This window comes from Dendrobates tinctorius, unplaced genomic scaffold, assembly GCF_039654945.1.
Source record: "Dendrobates tinctorius isolate UK_male_01 unplaced genomic scaffold, ASM3965494v1 ptg000149l, whole genome shotgun sequence".
Lineage (NCBI taxonomy): Eukaryota > Metazoa > Chordata > Amphibia > Anura > Dendrobatidae > Dendrobates > Dendrobates tinctorius.
The window spans coordinates 2,434,919-2,449,130 of NW_027361816.1; the positions used below are offsets into that span (position 1 = coordinate 2,434,919).

General features: G+C 43.1%; 1 protein-coding gene across 4 annotated transcripts in view; it reads right to left on the reverse strand.

Moving 5' to 3' along the window:
* Positions 1-1,161: 1,161 nt before the first annotated feature.
* The window catches only part of TACC2 (transforming acidic coiled-coil containing protein 2), a 238,908-nt gene continuing 225,857 nt past the window's right edge, over positions 1,162-14,212 (reverse strand). For all 4 annotated transcript variants that reach the window (XM_073546592.1, XM_073546595.1, XM_073546594.1 and 1 more), the window contains 5 exons: positions 7,508-7,551; positions 4,222-4,382; positions 4,036-4,142; positions 2,446-2,566; positions 1,162-1,840 (listed from right to left, as the gene is read on the reverse strand). In XM_073546592.1, the coding sequence (XP_073402693.1) occupies positions 1,775-1,840; positions 2,446-2,566; positions 4,036-4,142; positions 4,222-4,382; positions 7,508-7,551 (499 nt within the window). In that variant the 3' untranslated portion in view covers positions 1,162-1,774. The remainder of the gene's footprint in view (positions 1,841-2,445; positions 2,567-4,035; positions 4,143-4,221; positions 4,383-7,507; positions 7,552-14,212) is intronic.

A 14,212-nucleotide genomic window follows, 5' to 3' on the forward strand; every position in this document is an offset into this window, starting at 1 on the left:
TATATATGTAGTATGTATGTAGCATGCAGTATATATGTAGTATGTATGTAGTATATATGTGGTATGTATGTAGCATGCATGTAGTATATATGTAGTATGTATGTAGCATGCAGTATATATGTAGTATGTATGTAGTATATATGTGGTATGTATGTAGCATGTAGTATGTATGTAGCATGCATGTAGTATATATGTAGTATGTATGTGGTATGTATGTAGCATGTAGTATGTATGTAGCATGCATGTAGTATATATGTAGTATGTATGTAGTATGTATGTGGTATGTATGTAGCATGCAGTATGTATGTAGCATGCATGTAGTATATATGTAGTATGTATGTAGCATGTATGTAGTATGCATGTTGTATGTATGTAGCATGTAATTTTTTTTTTTTTTTTTTTTTTTTTTTTTTTACATTTAACACATTAGCCGGATGATGGGACTACTACTGTCCCATCATTGGCTAATGTGTCAATCACTGTCATGGTAGCAGGCATCGCCCGATGGGACTTGTAGTCCCATCGGACGATGCCTGCACAGACCCCCGGAGCCTGCACAGCCCCCCGGCAGGCCGGCACAGCCCCCCGGAGCCGGCACAGCCCCCCGGCAGGCCGGCACAGCCCCCCGGCAGGCCGGCACAGCCCCCCGGAGCCTGCACAGACCACCGGCAGGCCGGCACAGCCCCCCGGCAGGCCGGCACAGCCCCCCGGAGCCTGCACAGACCACCGGCAGGCCGGCACAGACCACCGGAGCCTGCACAGACCCCCTGGCAGGCCGGCACAGCCCCCCGAAAGGCCCGTACAGACCCCAGAGAGGCTGTACAAGGGCAGGAAAGGGTTTTTCTTATTCCGATACCGGAAGTCCCATAGACTTGAATGGGACTTCCGGTATCGGAATCGGCGATACCGATACTTTTTTTAAAGATCGGCCGATACCATCCGATACGATACTTTGAAGTATCGGACGGTATCGCTCAACTCTAGTGGAGACGCATATATTTGTGCAGTGATCTGTAACACCTACAAAAATGCCCAGATTGTGCACGAGATAGGAAAACTAAATTGTGAGCCCCTTGGAACACCAGACAGATTTAAATGTTCTAGAAAGTCACAGTAACACAAATAGACACATGAGAAGAGACACATGACACACGCCCCATGTACAATTTGGGTAAACCTTTTAATTGCCAGTGGCACACAAGTTTTGCGTCCTTGGCAAATACTGAAGCTGTCATCATCAGTGCAACCATTAAATAGACAAGTCATTCTCCTGTGATAAAGAGCAAGAACAGACCAACAAAGACATTGCAGCCATGTAGGAAGGATAAGATTGGTTCTCCAGTGTTAGCAGAATACAGATTTATTTACAGCATACCGTTCATGCGATTATGAGCCTTTGCTTGATATTTTCTTACCACCATTTTAAATAAAGTCCATCAAGGAGGGTGCCCCTAAAAATTTGTATATGAAACGTCTTAAATATGATGCAGTCTTGCCCGGCAGGACCATAGGACGAGCTCACAGCTCAGTGTTTCAATCAGAAGAAAGCCATATAAAACTTGACAATACGCAAGAAAATTCAGGGCCGGTTGTCTGCCTCCCTGATACAGGAAGGACATGCAGGAGAGAAATTTGCGTCATACGCATCCTAAGCCTCCCGAACCGTGAGTTCCTCCTCTCAACATTTCAGGTACAAACATAAAAGTCTGGATCTCCACATCATCCCACTTGCACTTTGCAAGGAAACTGAGCAGCTCATAGGAAAAGAAGCCGGTTAACTCTTTCCCATCTTAGCAATCAGTTCGTCACAGATCTTGGTGAGTTCTTCTATCTCTTTATTCTGCAGAGAAATGTAGAATTGATGAGAAACACAAAGAGAAGACAGAAGGAGGGGCAAAGAGACAAAAAAGGGGTGGAAAGTGAAAGATTGGCGAGAAGTCAAAGAAAGAGAGGTGAGAAGACAGAAAAGTGAGAAGTCAAAGAAGAGTGATGAGAAGTTCAATAAAGGGGGTGGAGAAGACAGAGAAGTGAGAAGTGAAAGAAAGCAGGACGAGAAGACAGAGAAAGAGGAGAAGCAAGTCAAAGAAAGAGATGAGAAGTCAAAGAAAGGGGTGGCAAGACAAAGAAAAAAGGGTGATAAATATTAAAAAAAAAAAAAAAAAAGAGTGATGAAAAGTGAAAGAAAGAACAGTGAGAAGTCAAAGAAAGAGGGGTGAAAAAAAAAAAAATCAAAGAACGAAGGGCAAGAAGGAAAAAAAAAAAAGTGGTGACAAGTCAAAGAGGGGTGAGAAGTCCATTAAAAAGGACCGAAAACTCAAAGAAAGAGGGGCAAGAAGTGAAAAAAAAAAAAAAAGAGCGTGAAAAATCAAAGAATGAAGGGTGAGAAGTCGAAGGTAGAGTGGTGTGAAGTCAAAGACAGAAGGGAGAGGAGTTGCCTGCACAAACCTTCTGTTCCAATGTCCTTTCTAAGGCATCTACTCGGAGCTGTTCCTTCCTCAGACTGGCTTGGTAAGCTGCTTGTTCCTGCTGGGACTTGCCGCGCACCTGAGCAATCTCTGAGTTAGCTCTGTAAGAGGACATATATTCTATGATGACTTATGACACTTTATGTTAAAGGAGCCTTTTAAAATTGATTGCTCATACTTGGAATAGGCGTAGGCAATCATTATTAGATCACTGGGGGTCTGACTCTTGGCATCCATGCCAATCAGCAAATTGAAGGGGCTGTGATGCTTGTTGACTGGTTCTTAGTTGCTTGCACCCTACTTTTTGTAACAGGGATGCAAGGTGTTGGTGTGTTTCCCTAGGCAGGTAATAGATTATTTTTTTATTTAATGAGCCCATCCCTTTAAACCTTTTCCTGTTGTGGCCAATGTTTGTTATATAGTCTTTTCGTTCTTTCCTCAGTCATAACTTTTTCATTTTTCCATCTACATAGCCTTATGACAACGTGCTTTTGAGAGACGAGTGGTAGTTTTGAATGACACCATTCCTTTTACTAGAAAATTTTATGAAAATTGGGACTAAAATTCCAAGTGGGACCAAATTGTGTAAAAAAAAATCGTCATTATGGTTTGGGTATTGTTTTTACGCCATTCATTGTGCGATAAAAATGACCTGACAATATGATTCTTCAGGTCAGCATGATTTTGGTGATGCCAAACCAGTGGCATTGTTTTTATTATTTTAATGGTAGGGGAAAAAAAAAAAAAAATCGGAAACAAGTTAGTTTGTGTCACCACTTTCTGAGACCTGTAACTTTTTATAATTTTTGATAGAGCTGTGTGAGGGCTTCTTTTTTGGTTTGGCGAGCTGACATTTTTATTGATACCATTTGGGTGCAAAATACGACATTTTTATTGCATTTTTTGTTGAGGTGGGATGACCGCGGCCAACTTATTGTGGGGGAAGGATGGTGATGATAGTCGGTGCACAAGTAACACTGATTGATAGCAGCCTCTAAATGGCTAAACAGAAGTGATCGGAGCTAGCTCTTGTCACTACTGTTACATGCAGATGCCGCGTATGGCGTGGGCTCAGCTCCTGAGCTCAGTCCATACTTGCAAACCCTATGGAAATATAGTTATATTCATATTCCCCATGGTGTTAAAGATGGGGTGCCCAATCTGCGGCTTGGGGGCTACGGACAGCACTAATGGTGCAACAACGGCGGACTACGGACCCCTTCATAGCACTCAAGAAAGGACTAGATGAGGGGGTGTTTATGCGGATAGTAAAACAGTCATGTGGGAAATCCGGAAAATTGAAGCAGCATTTATCAGACATTTAGTCTCAGACATTTAGGCAATATTCCCAAATAAGGGTCTCAGATGGTAATACCCATTTACATTTTCATGTTGCCCATGGGATTGGTTCCGTCATCCCTACTTTAAAGGGATTTCCCCATAAATAACATATATCACCTATTCACAGTACAGGTGATAAACTTATGATCCCTGGGGGATCCCCCAACTAATGACGAGAACAGAGATCCCAAATGGTGAATGTAGTGCGCCCACCTTAACCCTTCATTACCTGTCCAGCTTCTCCTCTGCATGGATTTTCAGAGCATGGTACCGCTGTTCTTCCTTCTTGACTCGCGCCAGATATTCTTGAGCGCATTTCTTCAGCACGTCCTCATTCTGTAGAAGAACATGCCATTTATACATCACCACGTCCTTCACTATAGTAAAGCGGCAGCAGCAGCATTGGATCACTCACCTTCCTGAATCCTTCCAGCACATCCTTCATTTTCTCATATCTTCGGAAGAGATCGGCCAGGGATTTCTCTACCGAATTAAGATCGGCGAGAGCTTGTTCTTTCTCCAAGATCAGCTGCTGCACCGTGTGATTGGACACGGACTTCTCTCTCTGCTCATCGTCTGTCCCACAAAACAAGAGAAGATTATCAAATATCAAAAGACTGAACGTCACTTCCAGACAGGTGTGAACAGGAGCGTACTAAAAGTAGCCATCTCCATATATAACCGACAAGATTATACGTGTCGCCTTCATTCCTCCCAGTGATAGCAAAACAGGCACAAATCCAAAATCAGACAATTCTTACCGCTAATCAGTCATACTATTCTGTATTATTTTCTTAGAGAACTGTATATTTTGCAGTTCCTCAGTTAATTTATGAATAAATTGACATCTGGGTGTTACCATTCTTATTTTAAGGGAAGTGTCACTTTACAGTTAGCACTGATTGGACAGTGTCAGAGTATATAGGGTCATCCCCCAATACCCAGCTGTCAATTAATTCGTACATTTCTAGTAGGAATAACAGAGGAACCATAACAGGCTAATTTACTAGAATATATGCTCCAGCCTTGGACTGTTAGGAGAGCTGACAGGACGTCATAAAATAAATTACAGGATGCAGCAGAGGAGCAGATCATGACTCCAGTAATTCCTTAAAAAAGACCAGTCGGCTCTCCAGATATTTGGTAAAACAGACATGTGCTGTCATAAGTGATTACAGGCCTTAAAGAGATTTTCCCACGAACAAAGTTCATTTTAAAGTCAATTTTAATCAATAGATCTTGGAATAATAATATTTTACTCAATTGGATGTGTTTAAATAAAATGATCCTACTCGGAGATATTCTTATAAATGTTCCCCTGCTGTGTACTGTGTAATGGCGGTGTCTGACCGTGCAGGGACATGGTCTGATCATACCATAGCTCCTGGGCAGGGGAGGACGCAAAAGAATATACAGACATTACAGCAGGGGATCACAGCTGTTTTTGTGAAAAATCACTTCCCTGCCTGATTTAAAAAAAATGTTTTACATGAAAGAAAAAATCATTTGCGATCCCGTGCTGTAATGTCTGTACACTCTTTTGCTTCCTCCCCTGCCCAGGAGCTGTGGTGTGATCAGACCATGTTCCTGTACGGTCAAACACGGCCATTACACAGCACATAGCAGGGGAACATTTATAAGATGATCTCAGCACAGGAACATTTTATTAAACACATCTAATTGTGAAAATTATTATTATTCCAAGATCTATTGATTGGGAAAACTCCTTTACGTTATCCTACCGCACATCTTAAGACAAATAAGATTAAGGAAATCGGTTTTAAGCAGCTTAAGTGGAGAAATATGCACCCATCTTAGAGCTTGTGCACATGACTGTATTTTCGGTCCAAGTGCGATCCAACAAAACATTGGATCACGCTCAGATTAAAGTTATTCTATGAGCCAGAGCTGGTTCAAGGAAAAAAATTGCAGTATGCCCAAGTTGGATCCGAATATCGGATCGCACTTGGCAATGCAAGTCAATGAGTCCATGGAAATGAACAGACTGCACTCAGATTACATCTGAGAGCAGTCTGATTTTCACAGACAGAATGGAGAAGATGAAAAAATTATTTTTCGATCTTCTCCTCATCCGAGAAAATCGGATCACACGGTGTTCACACCCTGATCAGCGTGTGATTAGCATAATCAACCCGACTCTCTCAGATGAGAGAAAATACGATAGTGTGACCCTCCCCTTAAAGGGTTTTCTTCACTTGTTTAAAACCCCACCAGTACTCAGAATGACAGAGACGCACCGTCCTGCAGGGGCCCTACCGGTAGGATCCCCTACTTCTATGAACTACTTCTATTCAGGGCATCAGTAACCAGCAGCATCTAGTAAGAGCACCTACGTGTGTCATCAGCCTATACCATGGTGATGTATTTTGCAGTATTGTGATGCATGGCCATTATCATGGCTGATGACTCGCCGAACACATTTACTGATTCACAAGTACAGGACATAAAGGGCACATTCATTTCTTACCTGGGCTGCCTTATGTTTGCAAGCAAAAAAAATAAAAGCAGAAAGCAGGAGGTAAAAAAATAAAATTATGCAAAGTAAATTAGATCAATTTAGAAGAGTTTAGGAGACAAAACTGTGGGTAAAGCGAAAAGTAATGGAGGGAGGCTGGAAGTGGAAAGAACCGAACATAGCAAAAGATAATCCCAAATACAAGTGGGATCGCAGAGGATGCAGCTGCATGTTGGCGCTGGTGTCTCCAGATGCCAAGCAGCCCCTTTGCCACAGCTGGGGACCCTGCCATAGTGCAATGTACTGGGCACCTATGGGAGAACCTATGGGCTGCACCTGCTGGGAATAGTGAGTGCAAAGGACTTGCTGACGCCACATCTCCTGCACTGGATTAAAGTCTTGATAATTTGGGCAATTCATACTTACTGCTTCCTGTGTGTTATCATGCAGAAGCTTCTTTGAGCTGTGTACAGGATCATAGAAATTTAAAGGGAGTATCTGTTTTTTTTTTTTTTTAAATAATCTACCAGGAAATTCTAAATTCATACCGGACTTTCATCCATTAGCCAGCGTCAAGGACAGTTATATAGAGTGTTTTCTGCGCTGTGTATTATACAGTATAAACCGCAATAAATTTGAATGGTCACTGTGTAATGCTTCATTTCACCCGTGGTGGCGCTGCAGAGAAATTTAATACTTGCTACAGGTTTTCCAACACATTATATCTGATCATTGGAGGTCTCAGCAGACTGACTTATCTCCAGGCGTAAAAACAGACAAACGCTTGACATCAATTTTTAAGTTATAAATGCACCGAGATTAGTGATGAGCGAACGGGGTCTGATAAAGGTGTTATCTGAGCATGCTCGGGTGCTAACAGAGTGACTTCGTGCTCGAATACTATGTCCGAGTTCCGGCGGCAGCATGTCTCGCAGCTGTTCTACAGTTTGTCAGGCAATCCCTGCATGTGCTGCGGCTGTTGAACAGCCGCAGGGATTCGAACATATTTTTCGAGCAAGCTAGTCACTCGGTTAGCACTCGAGCATGCTCAGATAACACCTTATCCCAGCACGTTCGCGCATCACTAACTGAGATGTTTCTGTTTCTAACACTGTTTTATGCTAAAATCTGTAAAAGGTAAATGAGGATTTTCTGGGAATTTATAGCCTAACGCCAAAAACAGAACAGTTAATTCACAGCTCACATTTCCACGTAGGATACATACCGATCATCTGCGCTATTGTCTGCTCATATTCTGCAACAATCTTCCTATAAAAGGGAAGTAAAAAAAGAATAGAGGAAAGGTTTATTATTAATAATGGGAAATTCACACAAATTTCTGTTCCTGAAAATCATTTCTATAAACTGTACCTGAGATCCCTGCCCAGATATTTAGATTTTATTTTCTCTGAAAATTCTAGAGAGAAATATACCTGGCAGAAATCATGTAGCCAGCTGCTGATTCATACAGCCGGTGATGTGGGCAGCATGAATTAGAGGAAAGATTCCCTTTTACATTCATCTATTTTATTTCTACACATGGTAGATGATTTCTGTAGTCAATTTTGCCACAAATCCGGAGCAAAAACTGAATATCTCACATGCCGATTTTTCTTGTGGATTTGGCCTGAGAATGTGCCCCATGGATTGCAGCGTTCCAGCTACAGTGAAGGAAATAAGTATTTGATCCCTTGCTGATTTTGTAAGTTTGCCCACTGACAAAGACATGAACAATCTATAATTTTAAGGGTAGGTTAATTTTAACATCGAGAGATAAAATATCAAAAGTAAAATCCAGAAAAATCACATTGTATAAATTATGTAAATTTTTTGCATTTTGCTGTGAGAAATAAGTATTTGATCCCCTACCAATCATTAAGGGTATGTGCACACGCTGTGGATTCTGCTGCGTTGTACAGTACCTTTATTTCCTAAGAAAAACAAAAAACGCTGTGCACATGCTGCGGATTTTTCCGCGGGTTACAATCCGCAGCACGTCAATTCTTTGTGCGGTTTCCGCTGCGGTTTCACACCTTATTATTATGAGGTGTGAAACCGCAGGGCAAAACCACAGGCTAATCCACAGATAAACCACAGGACTTTTGTCCTGCGGATTTACCTGCGGATTTTCCAACAAGATCCGCACAACCAAAAAACTAAGTGTGCACTTACCCTAAGGCTGGGGTCACACTAACCGACGCAAAATACGGTCAGTATTTTACATGCGTAATACGGATGAATGACCCCTAAATAGTGCTCCGTATGTCATCCGTAATCAAGGTGTGGTCGCGTATTTTGCGCATGTAAGTATCCGTATGTAATCCGTATGGTGAGATTTTCTCGCCGGCTTGCAAAATGGACATATAATGGAGCCCTATGACAGGGTTTCTAACAGAAACCAAAGAATAGATATAGACACATAGAATGCATGTATATATATATATATATATATATATATATATATATATATATACTGTATATATATATATATATATATATATGCATTCTATGTGTCTATATCTATTCATTCGTTTCTTTATTAAACCTGTCAGTGTGAGTTTACTGTATAGCGCACTGAATTGCCGGCTTTGCTAAAAGACACCGGGTGCGTATTTCTCGCAAGTCACATGTGTGGTCCGTGTGTAATCCGTATTTTTTGCGCACCCATAGACTTGCATTGGCGTACTACAGCCGTAGTACGCTGACAATCGCAGCATGCTGCGATTGGCACGGAGCGTAGAATACGGATGAGAAATATACGGCTGGTGCGAGGGACCCCATAGAGAATCATTGGTCTATGTCTAATGCGTGCTTTTAGCGCCTCTCACTCGGCCGTATTCCTCGCCAGTGTGACCCCGGCCTAAGAGTTCTGGCTCCTACAGACCAGTTAGACGCTCCTAATCAACTCCTAACCTGCATTAAAGACAGCTGTCTTACATAGTCACCTTTGTAAAAGATTCCTGTCCACAAACTCAGTCAGTCAGACTCTAACCTCTACAACATGGGCAAGACCAAAGAGCTTTATAAGGATGTCATGTCAGGGACAAGATCATAGACCTCCACAAAGCTGGAATGAGCTACAAAACCATAAGTAAGACGCTGGGTGAGAAGGAGACAACTGTTGGTGCAATAGTAAGAAAATGGAAGAAATACAAGATGACTGTCAATCGACATCGATCTGGGGCACCATGCAAAATCTCACCTCGTGGGGTATCCTTGCTCATGAGGAAGGTGAGCAATCAGCCTAAAACTACATGTGGGGAACTTGTTAATGATCTCAAGGCAGCTGGGACCACAGTCACCAAGAAAACCATTGGTAACACATTACATCGTAAAGGTTTAAAATCCTGCAGTGCCGGCAAGGTCCCCCTGCTCAAGAAGGCACATGTGCAGTCCTGCCTGAAGTTTGTCAATGAACACCTGGATGATTCTGTGAGTGATTGGGAGAAGGTACTGTGGTCAGATAGGACAAAAATTGAGCTGTGACGACCGTCTGCGAGTCTGGGCTGCAGAAAGACAGCACCCCGAGCAACCCCGATACCCTTTACCCCTATACAGGGACCTGGATTTACAGCAGAGACCAGGAGGTGCTGTCTGAATAAGAGCAGCGGATCAGAGCAGGACGGTCGCCAGAAAGGGGTTAAAAAACGGGACCGAAAGCGTAGTCAGGAATCCAAGTCTAAACCAGGCGGGCAGCAGAGGTACAAAAACGGGAGACAGGAGCAGAGTCAAATCCAGGCCAAGGTCAGAGTCATAAACCAGGAGGGCGGCAGAGGTACAAAATCATCAGACAGTAGCAGAGTCATAAATCCAGGCAAAGGTCAGAATCAAAGATAGCAAACAACAAACTAGCACACTGGAGAAACCAAGACTGTATCTGGCGGCCTGCAAGACCAGCCCCAAGGTATTTGAGGGATCAGATCATCCCTCACAGGTTCACGGTCTGATGACGTCATTAGGACCGCCCCCAGTACCAGGCCAGATGGTGATGCACCAACCCCTTCATGACCGACAGAGGAGCTCAGCCTGCGGCCGCCAGATGCCTGCAGAGGAGCCTCCTCACTGTTAGCAGTACCCACAGGCGGACCACGGCGCCTCCCAGTGGCCGAGGCAGGAACAGCCGTTCCCGAGTTTGACCGTGACATGACAGTCTGGCGCCTCCCAGAGGCCGAGACCGGAATAGCAGAGTTCGGGTCTGACGGCGACGTGCCAGTCTGGTGCCTCCTAGTGGCCGAAGCAGGAACAGCAGTCCCTGTATCCGATGGCGACGTGACATGAGCTCTTTGGTATTAACTCAAATCGCCGTGTTTCGAGGAAGAGAAATGCTGCCTATGACCCAAAGAACACCGTCCCCACTGTCAAGCATGGAGGTGGAAACATCATGTTTGGGGGTGTTTCTCTGTTAAGGGCACAGGACTTCACTGCATCAATGGGAGAATGGATGGAGCCATGTGCTGTAAAATCTTGAGTGACAACCTCCTTCCCTCAGCCAGGACATTAAAAATGGGTCGTGGCTGGGTCTTCCAGCAAGAGAATGACCCAAAACATACAGCCAAGGCAACAAAGGAGTAGCTCAACAAGAAGCACATTAAGGTCATGGAGTGGTCAAGCCAGTCTCCAGACCTTAATCCCATAGAAAACTTTTGGAGGGAGTTGAAGCTCTGAGTTGCCAAGCGACAGGCTCAAAATCTTAATGATTTAGAGATGATCTGCAAAGAGGAGTGGACCAAAATTCCTCCTGACATGTGTGCAAACCTCACCATCAACTACAAAAACATCTGACTGCTGTGCTTGCCAACAAGGGTTTTGCCACCAAGTAATAAGTCTAGTTTTCCAGAGGGATCAAATACTTATTTCTCACTGCAAAATGCAAATAAATGTATACAATTTATACAATGTGATTTTCTGGATTTTATTTTGGATATTCTATTTCTCAATGTTAAAAATAATCTTCTCTTAAAATTATAGACTGTTCATGTCTTTGTCAGTGGGCAAACTTACAAAATCAGCAAGGGATCAAATAATTATTTCCTTCACTGTACGTACTAAGCAGATTTGTCAATGGATTTCATTCTATCAGTAAAATAATGAATATTCTCATTTTTACGCATTGTTTTTTTTTCTCTACTTGCAGATGGGTTTTGAGAACCCAATTCAAATGTATGTCACAAACCTACAGCCACTCCAGTACGCTGGGATGTGACCTTCGAAAAGTGGCAACGTAGCGGGGCCACTCAAACTGATATGTAGAAATCATTTTACAATAAAATATCATTTAATTGAATGTTTAAAGGGGTTGTACAGTCATATGACACTGATGACCTGTCCTTAGGGTTATTGCACATCACCATAGTTTGGGTCCGACTGCGATCAGTCAAAACATCGGACCATTCTTATTCTATACACACGTCCAATTTTTTTGTTGCTCCGAGGAAAAAGGCGCAGCATCAGCGTACCCAATGTTGGGTTCGATCAGATCGCACTCAACCATGCAAGTTAATGAGTCAGTGGGAAGAAATCGGACTCCACTCGGATGACATCTGGGCGCAGACTGATTTCCACGGACTGACAGACTGTGGAAGATGGAGAGATGAAGATATTTTTTTCCATCTTGTTCTGACCCGAGAAAATTGGATCCCACTCTGATCAGAGTATGATTAGTATAACAGGCCTGATTCTCTGGGATGAGAAAATAAACGCCGGTGTGACCCTAGTCTTAGGTTAGGTCATTAATATTAGATCGGAGTAGGTCCAGCATCCGGCATCCCCACTAATCAGCTGTTATTATCTCCAGGTGCCAAAATCTGCAGATCAGCTCCAATTCTCTTGAGCGCAAGGCAGCTCCATTCAATGTTTGCATCCACTGGTTGCTGCAGATTACAGCTGATCCGTGGGGGGCCGGGCGTTGAACTGATCAGACACTTATGACTTACATTTGTCATCAATATCATTTGACGTAACAATCCCTTTAATATCAGTCATTTCCATCTTATGTATATCATGAATGCAATAAATGGCATTTTTACTGCATAAAAGACAAGTAACCTCTCAGACAGTCCTATGGCTTGTTCATACATTGTGTTTTTGGTGCATTTTTTTTCCGTGCATTTTTGCATTTTACAGTACCAGCAAAGTGAGTATTTCGGAAACATCCTGCACATATCGCTTATTTTCTCCTCCCAATGTGCAACACAGGGTTTTTGGAGCTTTTTTTCACCCATTCAAATGAATTGGGGGGGAGCATAAAAAATGCAAATAAAATGGCAGAAAAATGTCCGTATTTTAAGCAGCATTTTTCTGCAAACACTCTGATTTTTGCAGAAAAATCTGTTGCAAATACTCAATATATGCACATACTCAAGACTATTCCCTATGTGCTACCACCCCAAGACCTGTCTGCAGCGCAGGTGAATTACCGGCTGCGCTGATCCCACCACCATATGGAGACGGGTTTAGGGTTTAGGATTCGCAGGGCCGTCTGAGGTATAAAAAGCAGGATTACAGAAGTCAACAAGAAGATCGGCTGCTCTGCTGAAAAAAGCTCAGGCTCACAGAGCCATTAATACTATAACCTAGATCCTAGACTTATGTCACATGTTGTCCACCCAGCACTACATAGTGTATATCACAAATTCACAGACGACCCCTCAGCGGCCGCAGCATGTAGAATAATGGGACATAAAAGCAGGATGGCGTTTTATTGTGTGACATTGCATCTCTGACACACAGCTGTAGGTACATTACATCCTAGGTCACCCTGCCAGGCTTGCCGTCCTCACAGCTCCACAATGGATTTCTCATTTTCAGTAGTGACCTATACGGTGTTGACATGCTACTGCTACAGTGATTGACTGCAGAGGTCACGTGACGACGCCCATCAACATGTCAAGGTGAGCACAGGCTGCTGGAAGAACGGGGACGTGTTGGCAGCAAGAGACAGAAAAGGTGAGTATTAGGATAAGTTCTCATGATTAGCATTTAATGCGCTTTTTCTGCTACGTGCATATTGAGGCCCTTACCCCGCTTCCTACAGCGAGCGCCGTTTCAATACTGTCAGGGTATGGCAGCCACTCATGTTCTCCTTCCGGCCGCCTTTCTGCTGACGCGACTCACTGCCCCCTACAACACTGTGTAGCCCATTTAAAATGAATTTTGGGGTGACAGACTCCCTTTAAATGCAAGTATTTTAGGCTAAAAAAAAAATTGGAATTTGGCTCTATTAAAAATGGAACGGTTTCCCTTCTATAGCTTCTATGTTAGAGCTCATACCCACCACCATTAAAAAAAGTCCGATTTAGAGAGAAAGAAGAATTAGATACAAAATGATAGCTCTGAACTCTGATGATATTTCTGATGGCACTGTGAGCGCGAGAACTTTCTCATGCTCGCGGTGACATCAGTGAGGTGGAAGGAGTTCACCACGAAGCACTGAGCTGAGCAAGCACGCACAGCTCAGTGTCTCTGCTGGATGGCAGGCTGTATAGTCATGAAACAATGCAGCCTGCCATCTACCGTAGATGTAGCAGAGCTAGACATGTCGTGGGACATTTGGATTATTATCTTTTCAGTGGACAGGTGAGGAATATGGTTGTTTATTATTTTAATCATTTTACAGGTGACACTGGCTTCAGTGGATTAGGCGTAAGGTGTTTTTGGTTAATTAACAGTCAGTAAAGGAGTCAGTGTTTTTTTGTTCAAATAAAAGACTTTATTCTGGGTGTTATTTTTTCACAATTTGACTGTAGGGTTAGCAATGGGGGCGTCTTATAGACGCCCCTCCATTACTAACTCCCAGGCTTGATGTCAACTGACAATACAAAGGTGACATCAACCCCAAGACTATCACCCCACTAGCCACCTCACCAGGGCAAGTGGGAAGAGTGAGGCTAAGTGCCAGAATTAGTGCATCTTATGGATACATAATTTTTGG